Source organism: Schistocerca gregaria, chromosome 11 (genome assembly GCF_023897955.1).
Source record: "Schistocerca gregaria isolate iqSchGreg1 chromosome 11, iqSchGreg1.2, whole genome shotgun sequence".
Taxonomy (NCBI): Eukaryota; Metazoa; Arthropoda; class Insecta; order Orthoptera; family Acrididae; genus Schistocerca; species Schistocerca gregaria.
In genome coordinates, this window is record NC_064930.1 from 105,852,680 (window position 1) to 105,874,833 (window position 22,154).

At 45.0% G+C, this 22,154-nt stretch overlaps 1 protein-coding gene across 1 annotated transcript in view; it reads left to right on the forward strand.

Moving 5' to 3' along the window:
- The window catches only part of LOC126295140 (actin-binding Rho-activating protein-like), a 184,930-nt gene that overhangs the window by 89,161 nt on the left and 73,615 nt on the right, over positions 1-22,154 (forward strand). Inside the window, exon 3 of the mRNA XM_049987421.1 lies at positions 14,570-14,720. Coding sequence (XP_049843378.1) covers positions 14,570-14,720 — 151 coding nt within the window. The remainder of the gene's footprint in view (positions 1-14,569; positions 14,721-22,154) is intronic.

The following is a 22,154-nucleotide window of genomic DNA, read 5'->3' on the forward strand; positions in this document are numbered from 1 at the left end:
CATGGATGCGACCATCGTGATGCTGTAAGCAGAACCTGGATTCATGCGAAAAAGTGACGTTTTTCCATTCGTGCACCCAGGTTCGTCGTCGAGTACACTGTCGGAGGCGCTCCCGTCTGTGATGCAGCGTCAAGGGTAACCGCAGCCTCGGTCTCCGAGCTGATAGTCCGTGCTGCTGCAAACGTCGTCGAACTGTTGGTGCAGATGGTTGTTGTCTTGCAAACGTCCCCATCTGTTGACTCAGGGATCGAGACGTGGCTGCACGATCCGTTACAGCCGTGCGGATAAGATGCCTGTCATCTCGACTGCTAGTGATACGAGGCCGTTGGGATCCAGCACGGCGTTCCGTATTACACTCCTGAACCCACCGATTCCATATTCTGCTAACAGAATATCAAAGTCGACAATGTGATGGTACGCATTTCTCCTCCTTACACGAGGCATCACAACACCGTTTCATCAGGCAACGCCGGTCAACTGCTGCTTGTGTATGAGAAATCGGTTGGAAACTTTCCTCATGTCAGCACGTTGTAGGTGTCGCAACCGGCGCCAACCTTGTGTGAATGCTCTGAAAAGCTAATCATTTGGACATCCCAGCATTTTCTTCCTGTGGGTTAAATTTCGCGTTTGTAGCACGGCATCTTCGTGGTGTAGCAATTTTAATGGCCAGTAGGGAAGCGAAATGGTCCACAACGTTGTTAAAAGTAGCAGTCACTGTTTTTTTGCGAATGTTCGCGTTACGAGGAAGTAATAAATAGGGCCAAAATGCCAAGAGAAACTGGAAAAAGTACATTTCGGAACTCCTCAAAAAACTTTGTTCAGTCACATTTGCATTCAAAATCGTTCAATATTTTGGGGAGAGGCAAATCTGCGAGTTGACATATTTCGTTTATTTTCAATTAAAGTGCTATGGAATAATGTGTTGAGTTAATTAAGCTTCAAGAAAGGCACTCTTCATTGCTCAAAAACGTGCTGCAAAAATAAGTTTTGATGATCATCCACGATCATCTTTTATCTGTTTGAGGCGTTGGTTAATTCTGACTAGTTATTCACAGAGTTCATTGTAAACAATCCGCTGCAGCGCAAAAAGGACCAATGAAGGACGTAATTACGATATCGGAAGCAAAACTAACATTCATTGCTCTACGGTGAGGTTATATATAGCACAAAAAGTGAGGTACAATGCCGCAGCTAAAATGTTTGATACTGTACCTTATGATACAAAATATGTCAGACAGCTAAGTAAAATTTAAAAAAAATACTGAGCGATTTCCTATTTGGCCATTCCTTCTATTCCGTAGAAGAGTTTTTGTTGTTTTAATGACATACGTGTGTCTATACTACGTTCATCATAAGAACAAACCTCATGTAAACAATACAATATGTATTCTTCCGCGTTTGCTGGAACCTCACTGGATTTCGTTTCACGTGGAGCGGAAGCCAAGCTGTCCCGAGTACAGTAAAGTACGATATTGAGGATACGTTGTGTGCTGTACGCTACGCATACATCGACTCAGTGATAATTTACTGGCGCATTTAACTTCGACATCAGGGGCCAGGCAAGTGATCCCTCTAATGTGCCGTGAAGCCCGCTCGGTTAGCCGAGTGGTGTAACGCACTGCTTTCCGGGCGGGAAGGAGCGCCTGGTCCCCGGCACGAATCTGCCCGGCGGATTTTTGTCGAGGTCCGGTGAACCGGCGAGTTGGTGGATGGTTTTTAGGCGGTTTTCCATCTGCCTCAGCGAATGCGCGCTGATTCCCCTTATTCCGCCTCAGCTGCACTATGTCGGCGATTGCTGCCCAAACAAGTTCTCAATTTACACTTACACCACCGTTACTCTACCACGAAAACATAGGGGTTACACTCGTCTGGTGTGAGACGTTCCCTGGGGGGTCCACCGGGGGCCGAACCGCACAATAATACTGGGTTTGGTGAAGTGGACTGCGGTAGCCGTCGTGGGGTTGCGGACCACTGCGGCTGCGGTGGGGGCGGAGCCTCTCCGTCATTTCTAGGCCCCCAGTTAACATACATATATACATAACCCTACATACATACATACAACCAGCCAGTCTCTGGGCTAGTGTTGGTAAACGAAACGTGTGATAACGCCGGTTCACAACTACTAACTACTTAAACCTAACGAGATCACACACATCCATGCCTGAGGCAGGATACGAACCAGCGACCGCAGCAGCAGGGCGGTTCCGGGCTGAAGCGCCTAGAACCGCTCGGCTACAGAGGCCGGCCGAGCGGTGTAACTTCCAGCTTTCCAGAGCAGGAAGGAGCGCCTGGTCCCCGGCACAAATCCGCCCAGCGGACTTGTATTGAGGTCCGGTGAGTCGGCCAGTCTGTGGATGGTTTTTAGGCGGTTTTCCATCTGCCTTGGCGAATGCTGGCTGGTTCCCTTTAATCCGCCTCAACTACAATATGTCGGCGATTGCTGTGCAAACAAGTTCTCAATTTACACTTACACCACCATTACTCTACCACGCAACCATAGGGGTTACACTCGTCTGGTGTGAGACGTTCCTTGGGGGTTCCACCGGGGGCCGAACCGCACAGTAACCCTGGGTTCGGTGTGGGGCGGCGGAGGGGTGAAGTGGACTGAGGTAGTCGTCGTGGGGTTGTGGACCACTGCGGCTGCGGTGGGGGCGGAGCCTCTCCGTCATTTCTAGGCCCCCGGTTAACGTACAGTTCATACATAGGAAGTGCCGTGATGTAAACAGTTGCAGCAGAAGACGTGAAAAGAGACGAGGGGAGAACAATACAACTTTGAATGTCGTTCAATTTTTAAGCAGAAGGAAACAATATATGTTAAAACTCAGGCGATACGCTTCTTAGGTGACCGGATGGAAAACGTAACATGCTTTCGATCTTAGCTAACATATTACAGTAACTAAAAACCAGATTTATGAAAATTCTTGACTTTAGCAAGGGTAATTTTTCTGAATGAGCTATGTGTGGCATAAAAGCGCGCAGCTGATTTTCCATGCAGTTAAATACTGAAGCCGGTGAAGGTACTGAAGTGAGTCGGCTGGTAATCTCAGAACTCCTTCCTTATCGAACTCTGAGGAATGCGTTTCAGAACTGCTATGTTGATCATGAGGCGATCAGCAGCAGAGTCCCAAACCACCAAAAAGTCCACATTTCCTCCTCCTCTTTTATCACGTGCTGTTCTGCATTCCACCATCGTACGGCAGTGATGTGTCACAAAGTTTCGTGTATTAGTTCCAGTACGCGTGGCAGCTTAAATGTCTCGCGACAAATCCCTTAACTTGGCTGCATATCAATTCTGTTGGGTTCAGATTGCAGCGTTGATGTGACAACTGTAAGACTACAGCATTTGCACAGCGCGCTCGACGCCGTGAAAATCATTGTTTTCCGTGTTTCTAGGATGCTCATCACTCTGGCTCGTCTGAGACCACATCTGTTGTATAAGACAATGGGCATACTCGTAAAAAGAGTATTTGATTTTTCCCGGCACATTAAAACTGTGTGCCCGACCGAGACTCGAACTCGGGAGCTTTGGGTTTCGCGGGCAAGTGCTCTACCATCTGAGCTACCGAAGCAAGACTCACGCCGCGTCCTCACAGCTTCAATTCCGCCCGTACCTCGTCTCCTACCATCGAAACTTGACAGAAGCTCTCCTGCAGCACTCCTGGAAGGAGGCATATTGCGGAGACACGGCTTAGCCACAGCCTGGGGAATGTTTCTAGAATGACATTTTCACTCTACAGCGGCGTGTGCGCTGATATCAAACTTCCTGGCGGATTAAAACTGTGTGCCGGAGCGAGACTCGAACTCTGGACCTTTGTGCCAACTTCAGAGCACTTGCCAGCGAAAGGCAAAGGTCGCGAATTCGAGGCTTGGTTTGGCATACAGTTTTAATCTGCCAAGAAATCTCATTTCATTTTTCATTTAATTTTGTAATGTAATATCAGTTAATCACAGCGTGTTTGTTAGTCTACGACGCTACCGATTACGCCAAGCACAAATTACTATTATTGTCCTTATTTTTAGTAGATAGTTTTTCTCTGACAAAATCAAATTTATTTTTCTCTGTAATCTTTTGAAAAACATTAACAAAACTTGGTTCTCGCCATTAATGGTGAACCGTGTGCATGTTTCACGACGAAGTAGGAAACAGTGTCAACCATTTTCACGGTTAGTATGAACATCGAGACAATCAGATCACAATTACAGAGGCTGGGACTGTACACCATGGTTCAAATAAAAATTATGTAGCTAAAGTATGATTAAAAAAGCAGTGACGGCTGTTGATACATCAGAATGTCTTAAAGTTTCATTTACACTAATATAGTAACGAGATATCTAATACACAAGTTAGACGTATTTTCAAGAGCCGAACAACACCAGTGTACGAGAGCTACCGCTTCTGACCAACCATCGCGTTCGTGTTTGTTTACATCAGGTTTATCTTTATGACGAACAGAGTATAATAATAATAGTAATGATAAACTTCTAAATATTCAGTTGGTAGCCGTATTTACAAACTAATTCGCAGTCTGAATATAAATTGACTCGTTCCACACCATCATGATTTATCGTGCAAATAGTCCATGAAATGTGAAGTGTTTTATTTGTCACAAGTCTTCTGACTGGTTTGATGCGGCCCGCCACGAATTCCTCTCCTGTTAAAATTGATCACAATCTTCTAAAAATATTTTTATTAGAGTGAGTAACCGGTTTCGGCTCTATGAAAGAGTAACCGTCAGACTCCGGAGCGGTGAATGGACACTGCTAGATGAGTTCCTTTGACCCTGGTGTAACTGCACAGTTACACGAGGGTCAGAGTAACTCATCTAGCAGTGTCCATTCACCGCTCCGGAGTCTGAAGATGGCTCTTTCATAGAGTCGAAACCGGTCACTCACTCCAATAAAACATTTAAAAACAATTTTCTTGACAAGAGAGCGATCAAGACTGTTTTAAACTTTAATTTTAACAAATTTTAAGATCGCTGACTATGTTTGCAAAAATTTCAAAAATTTTATTCTCTCCTGTGCCAACCTCTTCATCTCAGAGTAGCACTTGCAACGTACGTCCTCAATTATCTGCTGGATGTATTTCAATCTCTTATCATCCTGTACAGTTTTTGAACTCTACAGCTTCCTCTAGTACCGAGGAAATCACTACCTCATGTCTTAACAGATGTTCTATCATCCTGTCCCTTATCATTATGACAGTTTTCGCTTTCCTCTCCGATTCTGCGCAGAACTTGCTTGATCCACACCTTATCACTCCACATGATTTTCAACATTCGTCCATAGCACCACATCTCAAATGCTTCGATTCTCTTCTGTTCCGGTTTTGCCACAGTCCATGTTTCACTACCATACAGTGCTGTACTCCAGACGTACATTCTCAGAAATTTCTTCCTCAAATTAAGGCCGATATATGATATTAGTAGACTTCTCTTGGCCAGCAATACACTTCTTGTCTTTGCTAGTCTGCTTTTCACGTCCTCCTTGCTCCGTCTGTTATTGCTTATTTGACTGCCTAGGTATACTGTGTTATCAAAAGTATCCGGACACTCCCAAAAACATACGTTTTTCACATTAGCTGTTGCGGTGACTGCGGTTACCCTTGACGCTGCACCACAGACAGGAGCACCTGCGATGGTGTACTGAATGACGAACCTGGGTGCACGAATGGCAAAACGTCATTTTTCGGATGGATGCAGGTTCTGTTCACAGCATCACGATGGCCGTATCCGTGTTAGCCGACATCGCGGTGAATGCACATTGGAAGCGTGTATTCGTCATCGCCATACTGGAGTATCACCCGGCGTGATGGTATGGGGTGCCATTGGTTACACGTCTCGGTCACCTCTTGTTCGCTTTGACGGCACTTTGAACAGTGGACGTTACATTTCAGATGTGTTACGACCCGTGGCTCTACCGTTCATTCGGTCCCAGCAAAACCTTACATTTCAACAGGATAATGCACGACCGCATGTTGCAGATCCTGTACGAGCCTTTCTGAACACAGAAAAATGTTCGACTGCTGCCCTGGTCAGCACATTCTCCAGATCTCTCACCAGTTGAAAACGTCTGGTCAATGGTGGCCGAGAAACTGGCTCGTCACAATACGCCAGTCACTACTCTTGATGAACTGTGGTATCGTGTTGAAGCTGCATGGGCAGCTGTACCTGTACACGCCATCCGAGCTCTGTTTGACTCAGAGTCCAGGCGTATCGTGGCCGTTATTACGGCCAGAGGTAGTTGTTCTGGGTACTGATTTCTAAGGATCTATGCAGCCAAATTGAGTGAAAATGTAATCACATGTCAGTTGGAGTATAATGTATTTGTCCAATGAATCATCTGCATTTCTTCTTGGTGTAGCAATTTTAATGGCCAGTAGTGTATTACCGAGCACCCTGTTTCTACAGCACATTTATGCCACTCATAAATTGTAGCACTACTAGGAGGACCTTTAGCGTGCTTGGTGCGGAAATTACGCAGAGCTGTGTCGCAGATTTTGAATCTTCAAACCAAAACACACGGCTAGCACGCTCGGGTTTTGTGAAGCCGCTAGCATTCCTTACGGTGCGATTCGGCACTAGCGAACTACGTAAGACAAAACTTGATGTGTTTCTCTACAAATGGACACTACAATTACCTCTGTAGATACTATGAATTAATTTATATGAATTTTCAAAATTGTGACCAGTTCGTAACTCCCAGATTATGTCACAAGCACTGCCACGCAGCGAAGGTCGGTAATGCAATTGCACCTGTAGGTGCAATTCGCATGGCTGAAATGTTGCCGGGCAACATTGTCGGGATATGCTCTGTGCAACACGTAGCTTCTGTCTTTAGAGTCCCGTCATGAGTGTGTAACAGACAGTATCTGTATGCAGTGCAGCATTAACTACGGAATCTTTTCTTTTTTTTTGGATGGGGGGAGGGGGGGGGGGGCGGAGGGACACCCATGCACAGAACATGCACAGAACATGAACACAACCTTCAAACCCCAGAAAAGAGTCATTGGAGTAACAACTAAAAGTAGTAACCGAGCTCCTTGTAAAGACCTATTTGATCAGTTGTAGACAGTAACTATACCGTGAGTGCATCGGCCAACCTGTTGCGCACATCAAGAACATCAGCAATCATCTCACAAACAGCAGCGTTCATGATCATGGAACAACAACAACAACCAGACTAAACTTACATTTACCAACAGTAAACAAATAAAAACGCGAAACAGCATTTTACGACGAAATAAAATTACACAACAAATTGCCCAAGGAGACCAAAGAGACACATAAAATCCAAATATTAAAGAACTCACTTAAAGCATACCTCTTCAATAATTCATACTGGGAAGTCGCTGATTATTTAGACAACACAAAGTAGGGAATAGTAAAAAAATAACATTGCTTAAAAATTAACAACAGAGGGGCAGAGCAGCCTTTTCAGTAGTTGCAGGGGCAACAGTCTGGATGATTGACTGATCTGGCCTTGTAACACTAACCAAAATAGCCTTGCTGTGCTGGTACTGCGAACGGCTGAAAGCAAGGGGAAACTACAGGCGTAATTTTTCCCGAGGGCATGCAGCTTTACTGTATGGTTAAATGATGAAGCCGTCCTCTTGGGTAAAATATTCCGGAGGTAAAACAGTCCCCCATTCGGATCTCCGGGCGGGGACTACTCAGGAGGATGTCGTTATCAGGAGAAAGAAAACTGGCGTTCTACGGATCGGAGCGTGGAATGTCAGATCCCTTAATCGGGCAGGTAGGTTAGAAAATTTAAAAAGGGAAATGGATAGGTTGAAGTTAGATATATTGGGAATTAGTGAAGTTCGGTGGCAGGAGGAACAAGACTTTTGGTCAGGTGAGTACAAGGTTATAAAAACAAAATCAAATAGGGGTAATGCAGGAGTAGGTTTAATAATGAATAAAAACATAGGAGTGCGGGTAAGCTACTACAAACAGCATAGTGAACGCATTATTGTGGCCCAGATAGATACGAAGCCTACACCCATTACAGTAGTACAAGTATATATGCCAACTACCTCTGCAGATGACGAAGAAATTGAAGAAATGTATGATCAAATAAAAGAAATTATTCAGATAGTGAAGGGAGACGAAAATTTAATAGTCATGGGTGCAGCTAGACTGATAAGGTAACGAATGAGGAGGTTCTACGCAGAATCGGAGAGGAAAGGAATATGTGGAAAACACTGATAAGGAGAAGGGACAGGATGATAGGACATCTGCTGAGACATGAGGGAATGACTTCCATGGTTCTAGAGGGAGCTGTAGAGGGCAGAAACTGTAGAGGAAGACAGAGATTGGAATACGTCAAGCAAATAATTGAGGACGTAGGTTGCAAGTGCTACTCTGAGATGAAGAGGTTAGCACAGGGGAGGAATTCGTGGCTGGCCGCATCAAACCAGTCAGTAGAATGATGACCAACAAAAAAAAAAAAAAGGGTGACTGGAATTCGAGTGTAGGAAAAGGGAGAGAAGGAAACGTGGTTGGTGAATATGGATTGGGGTTAAGAAATGCAAAAGCAAGCCGCCTGGTAGAATTTTGGACAGAGCATAACTTAATCATAGCTAACACTTCTTTCAAGAATCATGAAAGAAGGTTGTATACATGGAAGAAGCCTGGAGATACTGAAGGTTTCAGATAGATTATATAATGGTAAGACAGAGATTTAGGAACCAGGTTTTAAATTGTAGGACATTTCCAGGGGCAGATGTAGACTCTGACCACAATCTATTGGTTATGACCTGTAGGTTAAAACTGAAGAAACTGCAAAAAGGTGGGAATTTAAGGAGATAAGACCTGGGTAAACTAAAAGAACCAGTGGTTGTACAGAGTTTCAGGGAGAGCATAAGGGAACAATTGACAGGAATGGGCGAAAGAAATACAGTAGAAGAAGAATGGGTAGCTCTGAGGGATGAAGTATTGAAGGTAGCACATCAAGTAGGTAAAAAGACGAAGGCTAGTAGAAATCCTTGGGTAAAACAAGAGACACTGAATTTAATTGATGAAAGGAGAAAGTACAAAAATGCAGTAAGTGAAGCAGGCAAAAAGGAATACAAACGTCTCAAAAATGATTTCGACAGGAAGTGCAAAATGGCTAAGCATGGATGGCTAGAGGACAAATGTAAGGATGTAGAGGCTTATCTCACGATACTGCCTACAGGAAAATGAAAGAGATCTTTGGAGACAAGAGAACAACCTGCATGAATAGAAAGAGTTCAGATGGAAAACATGTCCTAAACAAAAAAGGGGAAGGCAGAAAGGCGCAAGGAGAATTTAGACAGTCTATATACAAGGGCGATGTACTTGAGGGCAGTATTGTGGAAATGGAAGGGGAGGTAGATGAAGATGAAATGGGAGATATGATACTGCGTGATAAGTTTGACAGAGCATTGAAAGTTCTAAGTCGAAACAAGGTCACGGGAATAGACAACATTCCATTAGAACTACTGACGGCCTTGGGAGAGCCAGTCCTGACAAAACTCTACCATCTGGTGAGCAAGATGTATGAGACAGGTGAAATTCCCTCAGACGTCAAGAAGAATATAATGATTCCAATCCCAAAGAAAGCAGGTGTTGACAGATGTGAAAATTACGAACTATCGGTTTAATAAGTCACAGCCGCAAAATACTGACGCGAATTCTTTACAGACTAATGGAAAAAGTGGTAGAAGTCAACCTTGGGGAAGATCGGTTTGGATTCAATAGAAATGTTGGAACATGTGAGGCAATACTGACCCTACGACTTATCTTAGAAGAAATATTAAGGAAAGGCAAACCTACGTTTCTAGCATTTGTAGACTTAGAGAAAGCTTTTGATAATGTTGACTGGAATAATCTCTTTCAAATTCTGAAGGTGGCACTGGTAAAAACAGGGAGCGAAAGGCTATTTACAATTTGTACAGAAACCAGATGGCAGTTATAACAGTCGAGGGACATTAAAGGGGAAGCAGTGGTTGGGAAGGGAGTGAGACAGGGTTGTAGCCTCTCCCCGATGTTATTCAATCTGTATATTGAGCAAGCAGTAAAGGAAACAAAAGAAAAGTTTGGAGTAGGTATTAAAATCCATGGAGAAGAAATAAAAACATTGAGGTTCGCCGATGACATTGTAATTCTGTCAGCGACAGCAAAGGACTTGGAAGAGTAGTTGAACGGAATGGACAGTGTCTTGAAAGGAGGGTATGAGATGAACACCAACAAAAGCAAAACGATGATAATGGAATGTAGTCGAATTAAGTCGGGTGATGCTGAGGGAATTAGATTAGGAATTGAGACACTTAAAGTGGTAAAGGAGTTTTGCTATTTGGGGAGCAAAATAACTGATGATGGTCGAAGTAGAGAGGATATGAAATGTATACTGGCAATGGCAAGGAAAGCGTTTCTGAAGAATAGGAATTTGTTAACGTCGAGTATTGATTTATTTGTCAGGAAGTCCTTTCTGAAAGTACTTGTATGCAGTGTAGCCATGTATGGGAGTTAAACATGAATGATAAATAGTTTGGAGAAGAAGAGAATAGAAGCTTTCGAAATGTGGTGCTACAGAAGAATGCTGAAGATTATATGGGTAGATCACATAACTAATGAGGAGGTATTGAATAGAATTGGGGAGAAGAGGAGCTTGTGGCACAACTTGACCAGAAGAAGGGATCGGTTGGTAGAGCAAATTCCGATGCATCAAGGGATCATCAATTTAGTATTGGAAGGCAGCGTGGAGGGTAAAAATCGTAGGAGACCAAGAGATGAATACACTAAGCAGATAGAGAAGGATGTAGGTTGCAGTAGGTAATGGGAGATGAAGAAGCTTGCACAGGATAGAGTAGCATGGAGAGCTGCATCAAACCAGTCTCTGGACTGAAGACCATAACAACAACAACATTCTACAGTGAGCTGTCATAGTTTAATCAATTCTGTGAAATCTTATGCCCGAAGATGTATGATGGATAACATTAACCTCTTTCCATTTTCCTGGAGCTCAACACGTCATTCACTGGTGTGAGCCGCTGCTTTAGCTCTTTCAGACGGAATGATCTGGTAGATCTGCTGAAGCGGCAACGTATTGTATACTGAAAGAAGAAGTGTGTATGTGTGTGTGTGTGTGTGTGTGTGTACAGTAAATTTTTTATGAAATTTAGGTATCTTGTCCACATTTGATTCTCAACATTGTGGCAACTAAAATCGATCATACGGAAAGTATACTCTATGGACTTTTACCTCTGCAAACTCTTCAAATTTTCGTGCAATGGTTTACTATATTTAATGCTGCATAATAACTGCGTTGAACATCCAAACAAAATTGTCATTTATGGGGGGAAGGTATGAGTCAAGAACATGTGTAAAAGTCTATAATTTTTTTGCCAAATAGTTTTTGTGGAATCAAACGATAAGAGTGTCAAAACAGTCGGAACACGATATGTCTGCACAGGCGAGCAGTGCAGTGACAAAATCGCGCACACAGCGGAATGCAGGGAGCACGTATTTGTAGCAGCGAAAGGGTTAATGCGGCCGTGGTGGCTTCACTTCATAAACTGCGCGCTCCCTCCTAAACGGAAGTTTGCGAACTATACTGTACTAAGGCGCTGCTTCTATTGGCGCTTGCGTCGTGTGTAACTGGCAACGCAGCAATCTCCCGAGTCTGGGCAGGCATGCTTCGAGATGACTGGGTGTTTGTGTTGTCCTCATCACTTCATCATCATTCATGAAACTGACAATATTGGACTGAGCGAAGGTTGGGAATTTGTACGGGCCCTGATAACCTTTCAGTTGAGCGCCAAACATCATCATCATCTACGGAAAGCTGTAGAAGCACAGTAAGACTACCACTTGGTGCTAAATGGTTGGACGTAAACAACTCTTCACAGAACGGGGGGTCTGTAAAGTAGGACAGATGCTGAAGTGTGCCATCGCAGCCGAAATAGCAGAACGCTGGTGCATCTACAAGGGTTTTGGAGCATAGTGTTGATCGTACATAACTGAACGTGGAGCTCCACAGTGGACCACCCCTACATGGTCCCATGTCAACATGTTGACCCGACGGCATCGTCAATTACGGTTTCAGGGGGCACAGTCCACCAGTCTCTACAAATGGGAGAATGGCTAAGCTGACCAGTCCGGAAATATGTAGCATCAGCGTTAGGCGTTTACTGTCCACTTGTGGAAACTCTGAAACTGCGAACTAGGTCTGTCAAGATTTGACCATTGATCAATGGAGACGAGTCGCCTCTTCGGGTTAATCACGTTTTTGTTACACTAGGTCCCTGGCCGTTTCCATGAACCCTGTCACCAAGGTGCATGGCTGTTCTAAACGTGCAGCCCACCACTGAGATTGGTGGGACCAGTGTTGGGCTATGGAAGACATTCTCCTGCGCTTCCATGGGACATGTGGTGGTAACCAAAGCCACGCCGACAACTGCAAACCACATGCATCCTGTCACGCTTAGTGCCTTGCCCGACGGCGCTATCATCTTTCAGAAGTGTAATTATCCGTGTCTCGAAGCCAGAAGCGTAATACAGTTGTTTTGAGAGCGTTATAGTGAACTCAAAATTCGAATCATGTGAATCGTATGGAGGCAGCCTTGGTCGTTATCAGACCCCACTACTACGTACACAAATCAGCGGCCGGCCGCGGTGGCCGTGTGGTTCTAGGCGCTGCAGTCCGGAACCGAGGGACTGCTACGGTCGCAGGTTCGAATCCTGCCTCGGGCATGGATGTGTGTGATGTCCTTAACTTAGTTAGGTTTAAGTAGTTCTAAGTTCTAGGGGACTGATGACCTAAGATGTTAAGTCCCATAGTGCTCAGAGCCATTTGAACCATTTGAACAAATCAGCGGCCCAGTATTTATGCGAATTACATGACCTGTGCATATGCATCTAATACCACATATCTCCCACAAGCCTACCAACAAGCTGTGGCATACATCATAAGCGAAATAAGTAATGTGCTTCGTTCCAATAAGGGACAAACAAGCTATGAAGGAGGTTATCGTAATGTTTTGGCTCATCATTGTATGCTAATGTGCTCTCGATATACACTACTGGCCATTAAAATTTATACGCCAACAAGATGATAACCGCCCATTCATTGGACAAATACATTATACTAGAGCTGACATGTGATTACAGTTTCACGCAATTTGGCTGCGTAGATCCTGAGAAATCAGTACCCAGAACAACCACCTCTGGCCGTAATAACGGCCTTGATACGCCTGGGCAATGAGTCAAACAGCTCGGATGGAGTGTACAGGTACAGCTGCCCATGCAGCTTCAACACGATACCACAGTTCAAGAGTAGTGACTGGCGTATCGTGACGAGCCAGTTGCTCAGCCACCATTCGCCAGACGTTTTCAATTGGTGAGAGATCTGGAGAATGTGCTGGCCAGGGCAGCAGTCGAACACTTTCTATATCCGCAAAGTCCCGTACAGGGACATGCGGTCGTGCATTATCCTGCCAAAATGTCGGGTTTTGCAGGGACCGAATGAAGGGTAGAGCCACGGGTCGTAACACATCTGAAATGTAACGTCCACTGTTCAAAGTGGCGTCAATGCGACCAAGATGTGAGCGAGACGTGTAACCAATGGCACCCCATACCATCACGCCGGGTGATACGCCAGTAAGGCGATCACGAATACACGCTTCAATTGTGCGTTCACTGCGATGTCGCCAAACACGAATGCGGCCATCATGATGCTGTAAACAGAATATGGATTCATCCGAAAAAATGACGTTTTGCCATTCGTGCATCCAGGTTCGTCGTCGAGTACACCGTCGCAGGCACTCCTGTCTGTGATGCAGCGTCAAGGGTAACCGCAGCCGTGGTCTCCGAGCTGATAGTCCGTGCTGCTACAAACGTCGTCGAACTGTTCGTGCAGATGGTTGTCGTCTTGCAAACGTCCCCATCTGTTGACTCAGGGATCGAGACGTGGCTACACGATCCGTTAAAGCCATGCGGATAAGATGCCTGTCATCTCGACTGCTAGTGATCCAGCACGGCGTTCCGTATTACCCTCCTGAGCCCACCGATTCCATATTCTGCTAACTGCCATTGGATCTCGACCAACGCGAGCAGCAAATTCGCGATACGAGAAACCGCAATCCCGATAGAGTACAATCCGAGCTTAATCAACGTCGGAAACGTGATGGTACGCATTTCTCCTCCTTACACGAGGCACCACATCAACGTTTCACCAGGCAACGCCGGTCAATTGCTGTTAGTGTATGAGAAATCGGTTGGAAACTTTCCACATGTCAGCACGTTGTAGGTGTCGCCACCGGCGCCAACCTTCTGTGAATGCTCTGAAAAGCTAATCACTTGCATATCACAGCATCTTCTTCCTATCAGTTAAAATTCGCGTCTGGAGCATGTCATCTTCGTGATGTAGCAGTTTTAATGGCCAGTAGTGTAGATGACCAGCTAGTAACCACTTGATGTTCATTAAAACGACTGTGGAACTATTTCGCTGTAATTATTTGCTCATGGAGTGCTAGTCTAGATGACCTGCCAGTAACCAGGGACAAGAGGTATCGTACTTCTCCTTAAGACGAATGTGCTGTCCACAGGCCGAAGGCTGGGTCCAAGACGGAGCTGCGAGGCAAGAAGGCGTCATCGCAGGTGCACAAGGAGATGCTGGAGCTGTGCAGCATCATTAGCGAGCACGGCGAGCCGCTGGAGGGAGGCGGCGCCGTCATCTTGTTCGGCGAGCTCTTCCAGGTGAGGTGACAGCCCACCCTATCTCAACCACACGTCCAACTCCAGCCGCATTGGTGTGCTGGACGAATGTACCCATACACTGTATTTTGCTCGACTACAGTGCAGCGGCCACGAAGCGACTCTAGAATTCGAAATAAGGCTGGTATGTCGCTAACGCCGACACAGCAAAATTAGTGGTCAAAATTTGCAAATGTTAATCGAGCAAGGAAAGAAACGTCTGTTTCCCCAATAACGACAAAATCGCAATTGCATTTTCTCACAGGTATGAAGACCTTCAGTATGTGGGTGTTATGTTGGCGAGCTGTACAACAGATTGATCTGACAAGTACCCTTCGGCTCCTGCGAGAAGCAATTTCCACCCCACACTACTACAGAAGTCAGACAGACGCTCCTAACCTACCAAAATAAATCCCTGAAAAACTTTCAACAGTAAATATCTTCTGGAGTCGTCCGCTGTAAGGAAAAAGACACAAAAATATTCTATTTTCTTATGTAACGAGAGGGCTACTTGGGTGTGGAGTATTGAAAGTTAGAGCAAGAAAAACATTAAACGAACGGAAAATATTATTTATTGCAAAATTTAAGAAAATTAACAGAAACTTTTATTTATAAAGTGATACACAAATTTCCGGGTTCTTTTCGGAATGGGAGGTTACCTTTTATGTTCACACCGCACATTAAAGTATCCTGGTCAATACAGTGAACAAACGCTTAATCGCGAGCAACTCAATATAGTGCATCACTCCGATTCACTAGCGACAGAGGTGCTGTCTCAGAGCAGTACTGAGTAGAGACTTTGTTCCTCGCTCTCTGCATACACACACGAGCGCACTCGCACCTGCTTACATGTTCCTGCTACAAGAACATCACTGCCACGACTTCCCTCAGAGCAAAAAGTGAAAGGGTATATCATCCGCTGTCTTCCCTTCACTCATTGAGTCAGAAATAGTCCGCCAATCAGCATTACTCTTACAAATGGGAGAATGGCTAAGCCGACCAATCCAGAAATGTATAGCATCTGCGTTAGGCGTTTACTGTCCACTTGTGACAACTCTAAAATTGCGAAGTACGTCTGTCAAAAAAATGCGTATGCCGTGGCTCACCCAAACAATACAGTGGGTTTATCGTTTAAGGTGAACACGCAGGCCATTATCCCTTTTCTCTGGCGAAGACTGTTTTGGTCCCTGGGCAGCTGCGTGCTAACCCACCCTCCTACAGACTTTCCATAGAGCTGGTTGCCTCCGCCGAACAAAAACTCCTGTGGTCGTCGTGTCTTGAATGTTTTTATACGCCAGCCTCGACTTTTTAATCTCGGTGCACACTTCCGATTTATTTATTGGATTTGCTAAAAAATGGTTCAGATGGCTCTGAGCACTATGGGACATAACATCTGTGGTCATCAGTCCCCTATAACTTAGAACTACTTAAACCTAACTAACCTAAGGACATCACACATATCCATGCCCGAGGCAAGATTCGAACCTGCGACCGTAGCAGTCGCGCGGTTCCGGACTGAGCGCCTAGAACCGCTAGACCACCGCGGCCGGCATTCGATTCGCATATCAGTTAGACGGAAATATGTAAAATTGACTCTACCATATCGAGTTTGGTCTCGAATGAAACGTCTTGATACGCAGAATACGATGATGAGGTCGGAATATGTAAGAAATGAAGGTCAGGTGACCATGCCACCTTACAAGAAAAATGGCTCTGAGCACTATGGGACTCAACTGCAGTGGTCATAAGTGCCCTAGAACTTAGAACTACTTAAACCTAACAAACCTAAGGACATCACACACATCCATGCGCGAGGCAGGATTCGAACCTACGACCACCTTACAAGACTTGACAGCATGGTAATACCATAATCTGACAAAGTAACACAGTCAAGATCTTCTTAGACAAACACGCTGGTATGGAAAATGTTCTACGTCCGGTGAAGCTATCCCGAATACTATTATGCGAAAGAACTTGCTCCCCTCCTAGCAGTAAGTTACCGTGCTTCGCTTGAGCTTTTGAAATGTGCGTAACGACTGGAAAAAGGGCCGGTAGTTCCTGTTATTAAGAAAGGCCGTAAGACAGATCGACTCAATTGTAGACCTATATCGTTGACGCCAATCTGTTGTAGAACCCGCGAACCCGGGCATAGGAAATGAGAACGCTACCGCAAGACCACGAGATGCGGGCAGTGTTCAAAAGTCATAATATATATATCAGTTCATGACATGCAGTCTTACAAATTTCCTTATTCTGACGGACACACACACAAATCGTCCTCTCTCAAAACTGTGCCATCTCTCTCCCCACATCCACCACTGCTGTCTACATCTACATCTACATCTACATACATACTCCGCAATCCAGCATACGGTGCGTGTCGGAGGGTACCTCGTACCACAACTAACATCTTCTCTCCCTGTTCCACTCCCAAACAGAACGAGGGAAAAATGACTGCATATATGCCTCTGTACGAGCCCTAATATCTCTTATCTTTGTGGTCTTTCTGCGAAATGTTAAGTTGGTGGCAGTAAAATTGTACTGCAGTCAGCCTCAAATGCTGGTTCTCTAAATTTCCTCAGTAGCAATTCACGAACGCCTACTTTCCTCTAGAGACTCCCACCCGAGTTCCTGAAGCATTTCCGTAACACTCACGTGATGATCAAACCTACCAGTAACAAATCTAGCAGCCCACCTATGAATTGCTTCTATGTCTTCCCTCAATCCGACCTGATAGGGATCCACAACGCTCGATCAGTACTCAAGAATAGGTCGTATTAGTGTTTTATAAGCGGTCTCCTTTACAGATGAACCACATCTTCCCAGAATTCTAACAATGAACAGAAGACGACTATCCACCTTCCCCACAACTGCCATTACATGCTTGCCCCACTTCATATCGCAATGCAAGCTAAGTAAGGAGCCAATGCAGTAGAGTACTCTCTGTAAAACCGAATTGGAATCCCATCATGACCTGGCGATTTATTTATTTTCAACCCTATTCAGCTGCTTTAACAACCCAAGGGATGTCTATCACTATGTCCTCCATACGGGAATCTGTACTAGACTCGAACGGCGGTGTGTTTGTACGATCCTCCTGCGTGAAGGATTTCTCAAATGCTAAATTTAAAATTTCAGCTTTCGTTTGGCTGTCTTCCGTTGCCAGGCCAGACTGATCAGTGAGTGACTGGATGGAAGCCTTCGAGCCGCTTACCGATTTTACGTAAGACCTGAATTTCCTCGGGTTTTCAACACGATCTTTTGCTAAGGTTATGAAACGTCCCCTTGGAAAAATTGTACAAGACTGTGCTTAAGCTGACACACAATATTTTTAGCGCAACGCAATCTGACTTCCAAAAATCCCTACGAAAGAATGGCCCTGACTAACATTAACCTATACGTTTCACAAATCACTTACCTCACGAAAATCTTCGTTACTCAAGCTACTGCAATACAGCGAGCGCCACTACTGCCAGCTAAATAAAAGATTCAAACTACTGAAGGCACTAACTGCTGATAGGCATAGTTAGCAAATGAAAGATTTTGATACAGAACAGACAATGTATTTACCTTAATAGTCATAATATATATAGCAGTTCATTACACCCAGTCTTACAAGTTTCAAAACTCCGCCATCTGTCTCCCCACGTCCACCACCGCTGGCGGCTCACCTCCAACTGCGCAACGCTACGCGCTGTTAGCATCCAGCTGCCGCTGCCCAACACTACAATGGCAGACAACAATACAAACCAGCCACAGACTGCACACGGCACAGCCAGTGATTTTCATACAGAGCGCTACGTGGCGGCGGCGTTACCAATAAAAAACCTAAACAGCCTACTTACAAGGTATGACGGTGGTAGTGGTTGTATGCTTCGCGCATCGCTCTTTTTACAGCAGCACGAGTCTCTACTAACTTTTGCCTGTCCTCATTTTCCCGATCAACTGTCTTTGCTTTCTGAGCATTCTCCGAATTGCGCTGTTAAACCACGGTGGGTGTTCTCCGTCGCCAACCCACTTTTTCGGCACATACTTGTCCAATGCGTGATTACAATGTGTTTAAAATTTGCCCATAATTCTTCCACGTCCATCGTACCGGAAGTAAATGAAATCGATTCATTTACAAAGTGGGATGCTAACAACTCCTTATCTGCTCTTTCTAGTAAGAATACTCTCCTAGCCTTCTTGGCCGCCTTTTTATCTTTCGTAACCATAGTCGTAATGGCAACATCATGATCACTAATCCCTGTCTCAACACTGACACCGTCGATGAGGTCTGGTCTGTTCGTGACTGTGTTCTTGTTGTTGTCTTCAGTCCTGAGACTGGTTCGATGCAGCTCTCCATGCTACTCTCTCCTCTGCAAACTTCTTCATCTCCCAGTGCCTACTGCAGCCTGCATCCTTCTGAATCTGCTTAGAGTATTCATCTCTTGGTCGCCCTCTACGATTTTTACCCTCCACACTGCCCTCCAATACTGAACTGGTGATCCCCTGATGCCTCAGAACATGTCCTACCAACCGATCCCTTCTTCTGGTCAAGCTGTGCCACAAACTTCTCTTCTCCCCAATCCTATTCAATACTACCTCATTAGTTATGTGACCTACCCATCTAATCTTCAACATTCTTCTGTAGCACCACATTTCGTGGCTACCAGATCCAAAACATCTCTCCCGCCACATTCACCACTGCTGGCGGCTCACCTCCAACAGCGCAACGCTACACGCTGTTCATATCCGACTGCCCAACACTACAGTAGCGAATATTGCAACAATGCCAACCAGCCACAGACTGCACACAGCACAGTCAGTGATTTTCATACAGAGCGCTTCGTGGCGTTACCAACATAAAAACCTAAATAGCCCACTTACAATTTGACACCGTTCCGCATTGTCGTTTAATGAAAAAATACGAGCTTGCGGACTTGCGATTGGGTTCAAGAATTTCTTGCGGATATAACTCAACACCTCGCTCTTAACGGAACAAAATCGACGTATGTAAAGGTAATATCCGGAGTACCGCAGGAAAATGTGATGGGAACGTTGCTGTTTACAATATATATAAACAATCTAGTAGAAAGCGTCGGATGTCCTCTAAGGCTATTCGCAGATGATGCAGATGTCTAGAAGATAGTAAGGACTTACAGAACAACCTGCACAGAATTGGTGAATGGAGCAGCCTCTGGCAGTTGACCATGAGCGTAAATAAATGTAACATATTGCACACACATAGGAAAAGAAATCCACTACTGTACAGCTACACTATTGATGACAAACAGCTGGAGACAGCGCCCGCCGTAAAATATCTAGGCGTAACTATCTACACGTAACCTTAAATGCAATGACCATATAAAACAGATAGTGGGAAAAGCAGACACCAGACTCTGATTCATCGGAAGAATCTTAAGAAAATGTAACTCATCCACGAAAGAAGTGGCTTATAAGGCGCTTGTTTGCCCGATTCTTGAGTACATCCATCTGGGATCCCTATCAGGACTGATAGAGGAGATAGAGAAGATCCAACGAAGAACTGAGCGTTTCGTCACGGTATCGTTTAGCTGGCGTGAGAGCGTTGCGGAGATACTAAACAAACTCTACTGGCAGACGATACAAGAAAGACCTTAGGCATCACGATAACAGTTACTATTGAAATTTCAGGACAGCACTTTTCAGTAGGAAACATACATCTCCACGAGGAGGAAATTCGAGAAATTAGAGCCAATACCGAGGCTTACCGATAATCATTCTTCTCACGCACTGTTCCCGAGTGGAACACGGTTGGACGGATCAGGTAGTGGTAGCGAAAGTACTCTCCGCTACACACCATTATGTGGCTTGCAGAGTATGATGTAGGTTAGCACAGGAACATAAAAGTCTGCTCTGGATACAGTCCGATTGCACCAAGGGAAACAACGATGAGAGTGTATAAACCCGGCGTCGCTTCCTACGATGGACTTAGACCTGTAGCACTCGCCCAGAGGTTAGGAGAGACTGTCGAAGGTGGAAGACTTGACCTGTGCAGCTCTAGCGCCGACCTTTATAGCGGAAGGCGAGGGAATACTCGCGGCACTATTTTCTGGCCACGTTTGTGTGTCTGTGCAGTGTCCGTCTGTTACTGCGACGGGGCTAGAACGCGACGCTGATGTGTGCAGGGGCAGTGTAGGCTGCACGCGTGGCTGAGGTGCCCGAAGGGTTGCCGAACGCTTTGGTGAAGATCTCCGGTACAGCAAACACAATTTCCGACCCTGTGCTCGCGTGAAGCTATTATGTCGGATGATTCAGATTTCTGGAGAACCAGGCAAATACACAAAAACAGTTGACAAATTTTCAGAATAATATCAGGAATCTCCTGTCACACTGTAACGCTTACATCTAAAGTAAGGTGTGATCTTTATGTCTAACAAAGAACAGTTATATCAAGTGGTGGGCTGAGTGCGTGGTTAATTACGTATATCTGTATATTTACCTGACCCAGTTTTTAACAATATGTCTACTAGCAAGAAGGCAGTGCCCATAAACGCAAACTAATGAAAACCTGTGCGTGATAATGACAAATTAGAAGTAAGTGCATACAGATCTACTCGATCTTACTAACGCTCTGTAAATCTGGATAAGTACGAAAGTAGTCCCTATGCGAAAACGCAAAAACTCTGTAAATTATATTTCTTTACTAGTATTGCTGTCGTCTGGAGTAATGCGCTGTTCTGCTCTCTGGTCGGCCGATGTGAACGAGCGGTTCTAGGCGCTTCAGTTTGGAACCGCGCGACCGATACGGTCGCAGGTTCGAATCCTCCCTCGGGCATGGATGTGTGGATGTCCTTAGGTTACTTATGTTTAAGTAGTTCTAAGTTCTAGGGGACTGATGACCTCAGATGTTAAGTCCCATAGTGCTCAGAGCCATTTGAACCATTTTTTTCCTCTGCACTACTACAGTTGCGAACGCGAAAATGCAAGATTTTTGACCGAGACACATTTAGAATTTCTTCAAATAAAAACGGAATTGGAAGGCGGAACGTGATTGAGGAGAATGACTGTAATAACTTGATTGAACTCTTACTGTATTGCGAAGCTGACTTGCAGTTGTTAAGCTAGACTATGTGATCAACAGTACCCGGACACCCCAAAAACCATACGTTCTTCATATTAGGTGCACTGTGCTTTCACTTACTGGCAGGTAACCCACATCAGCGTGAGAGAGCAGAATGGGGCGCTCCGCGGAACTCACTTACTTCGAACGTGGTCAGGTGATTCGGTGTCACTCGTGTCATATGTCTGTACGCGAGATTTCCACGCTTCTAAACATCCCTAGGTCAACTGTTTCCGATGTGACAGTGAAGTGGAAACGTGAAGGGACACGTGCAGCACAAAAGCAAAATGGTTCAAATGGCTCTGAGGACTATGGGACTTAACATCTGAGGTCATCAGTCCCCTAGACCTTAT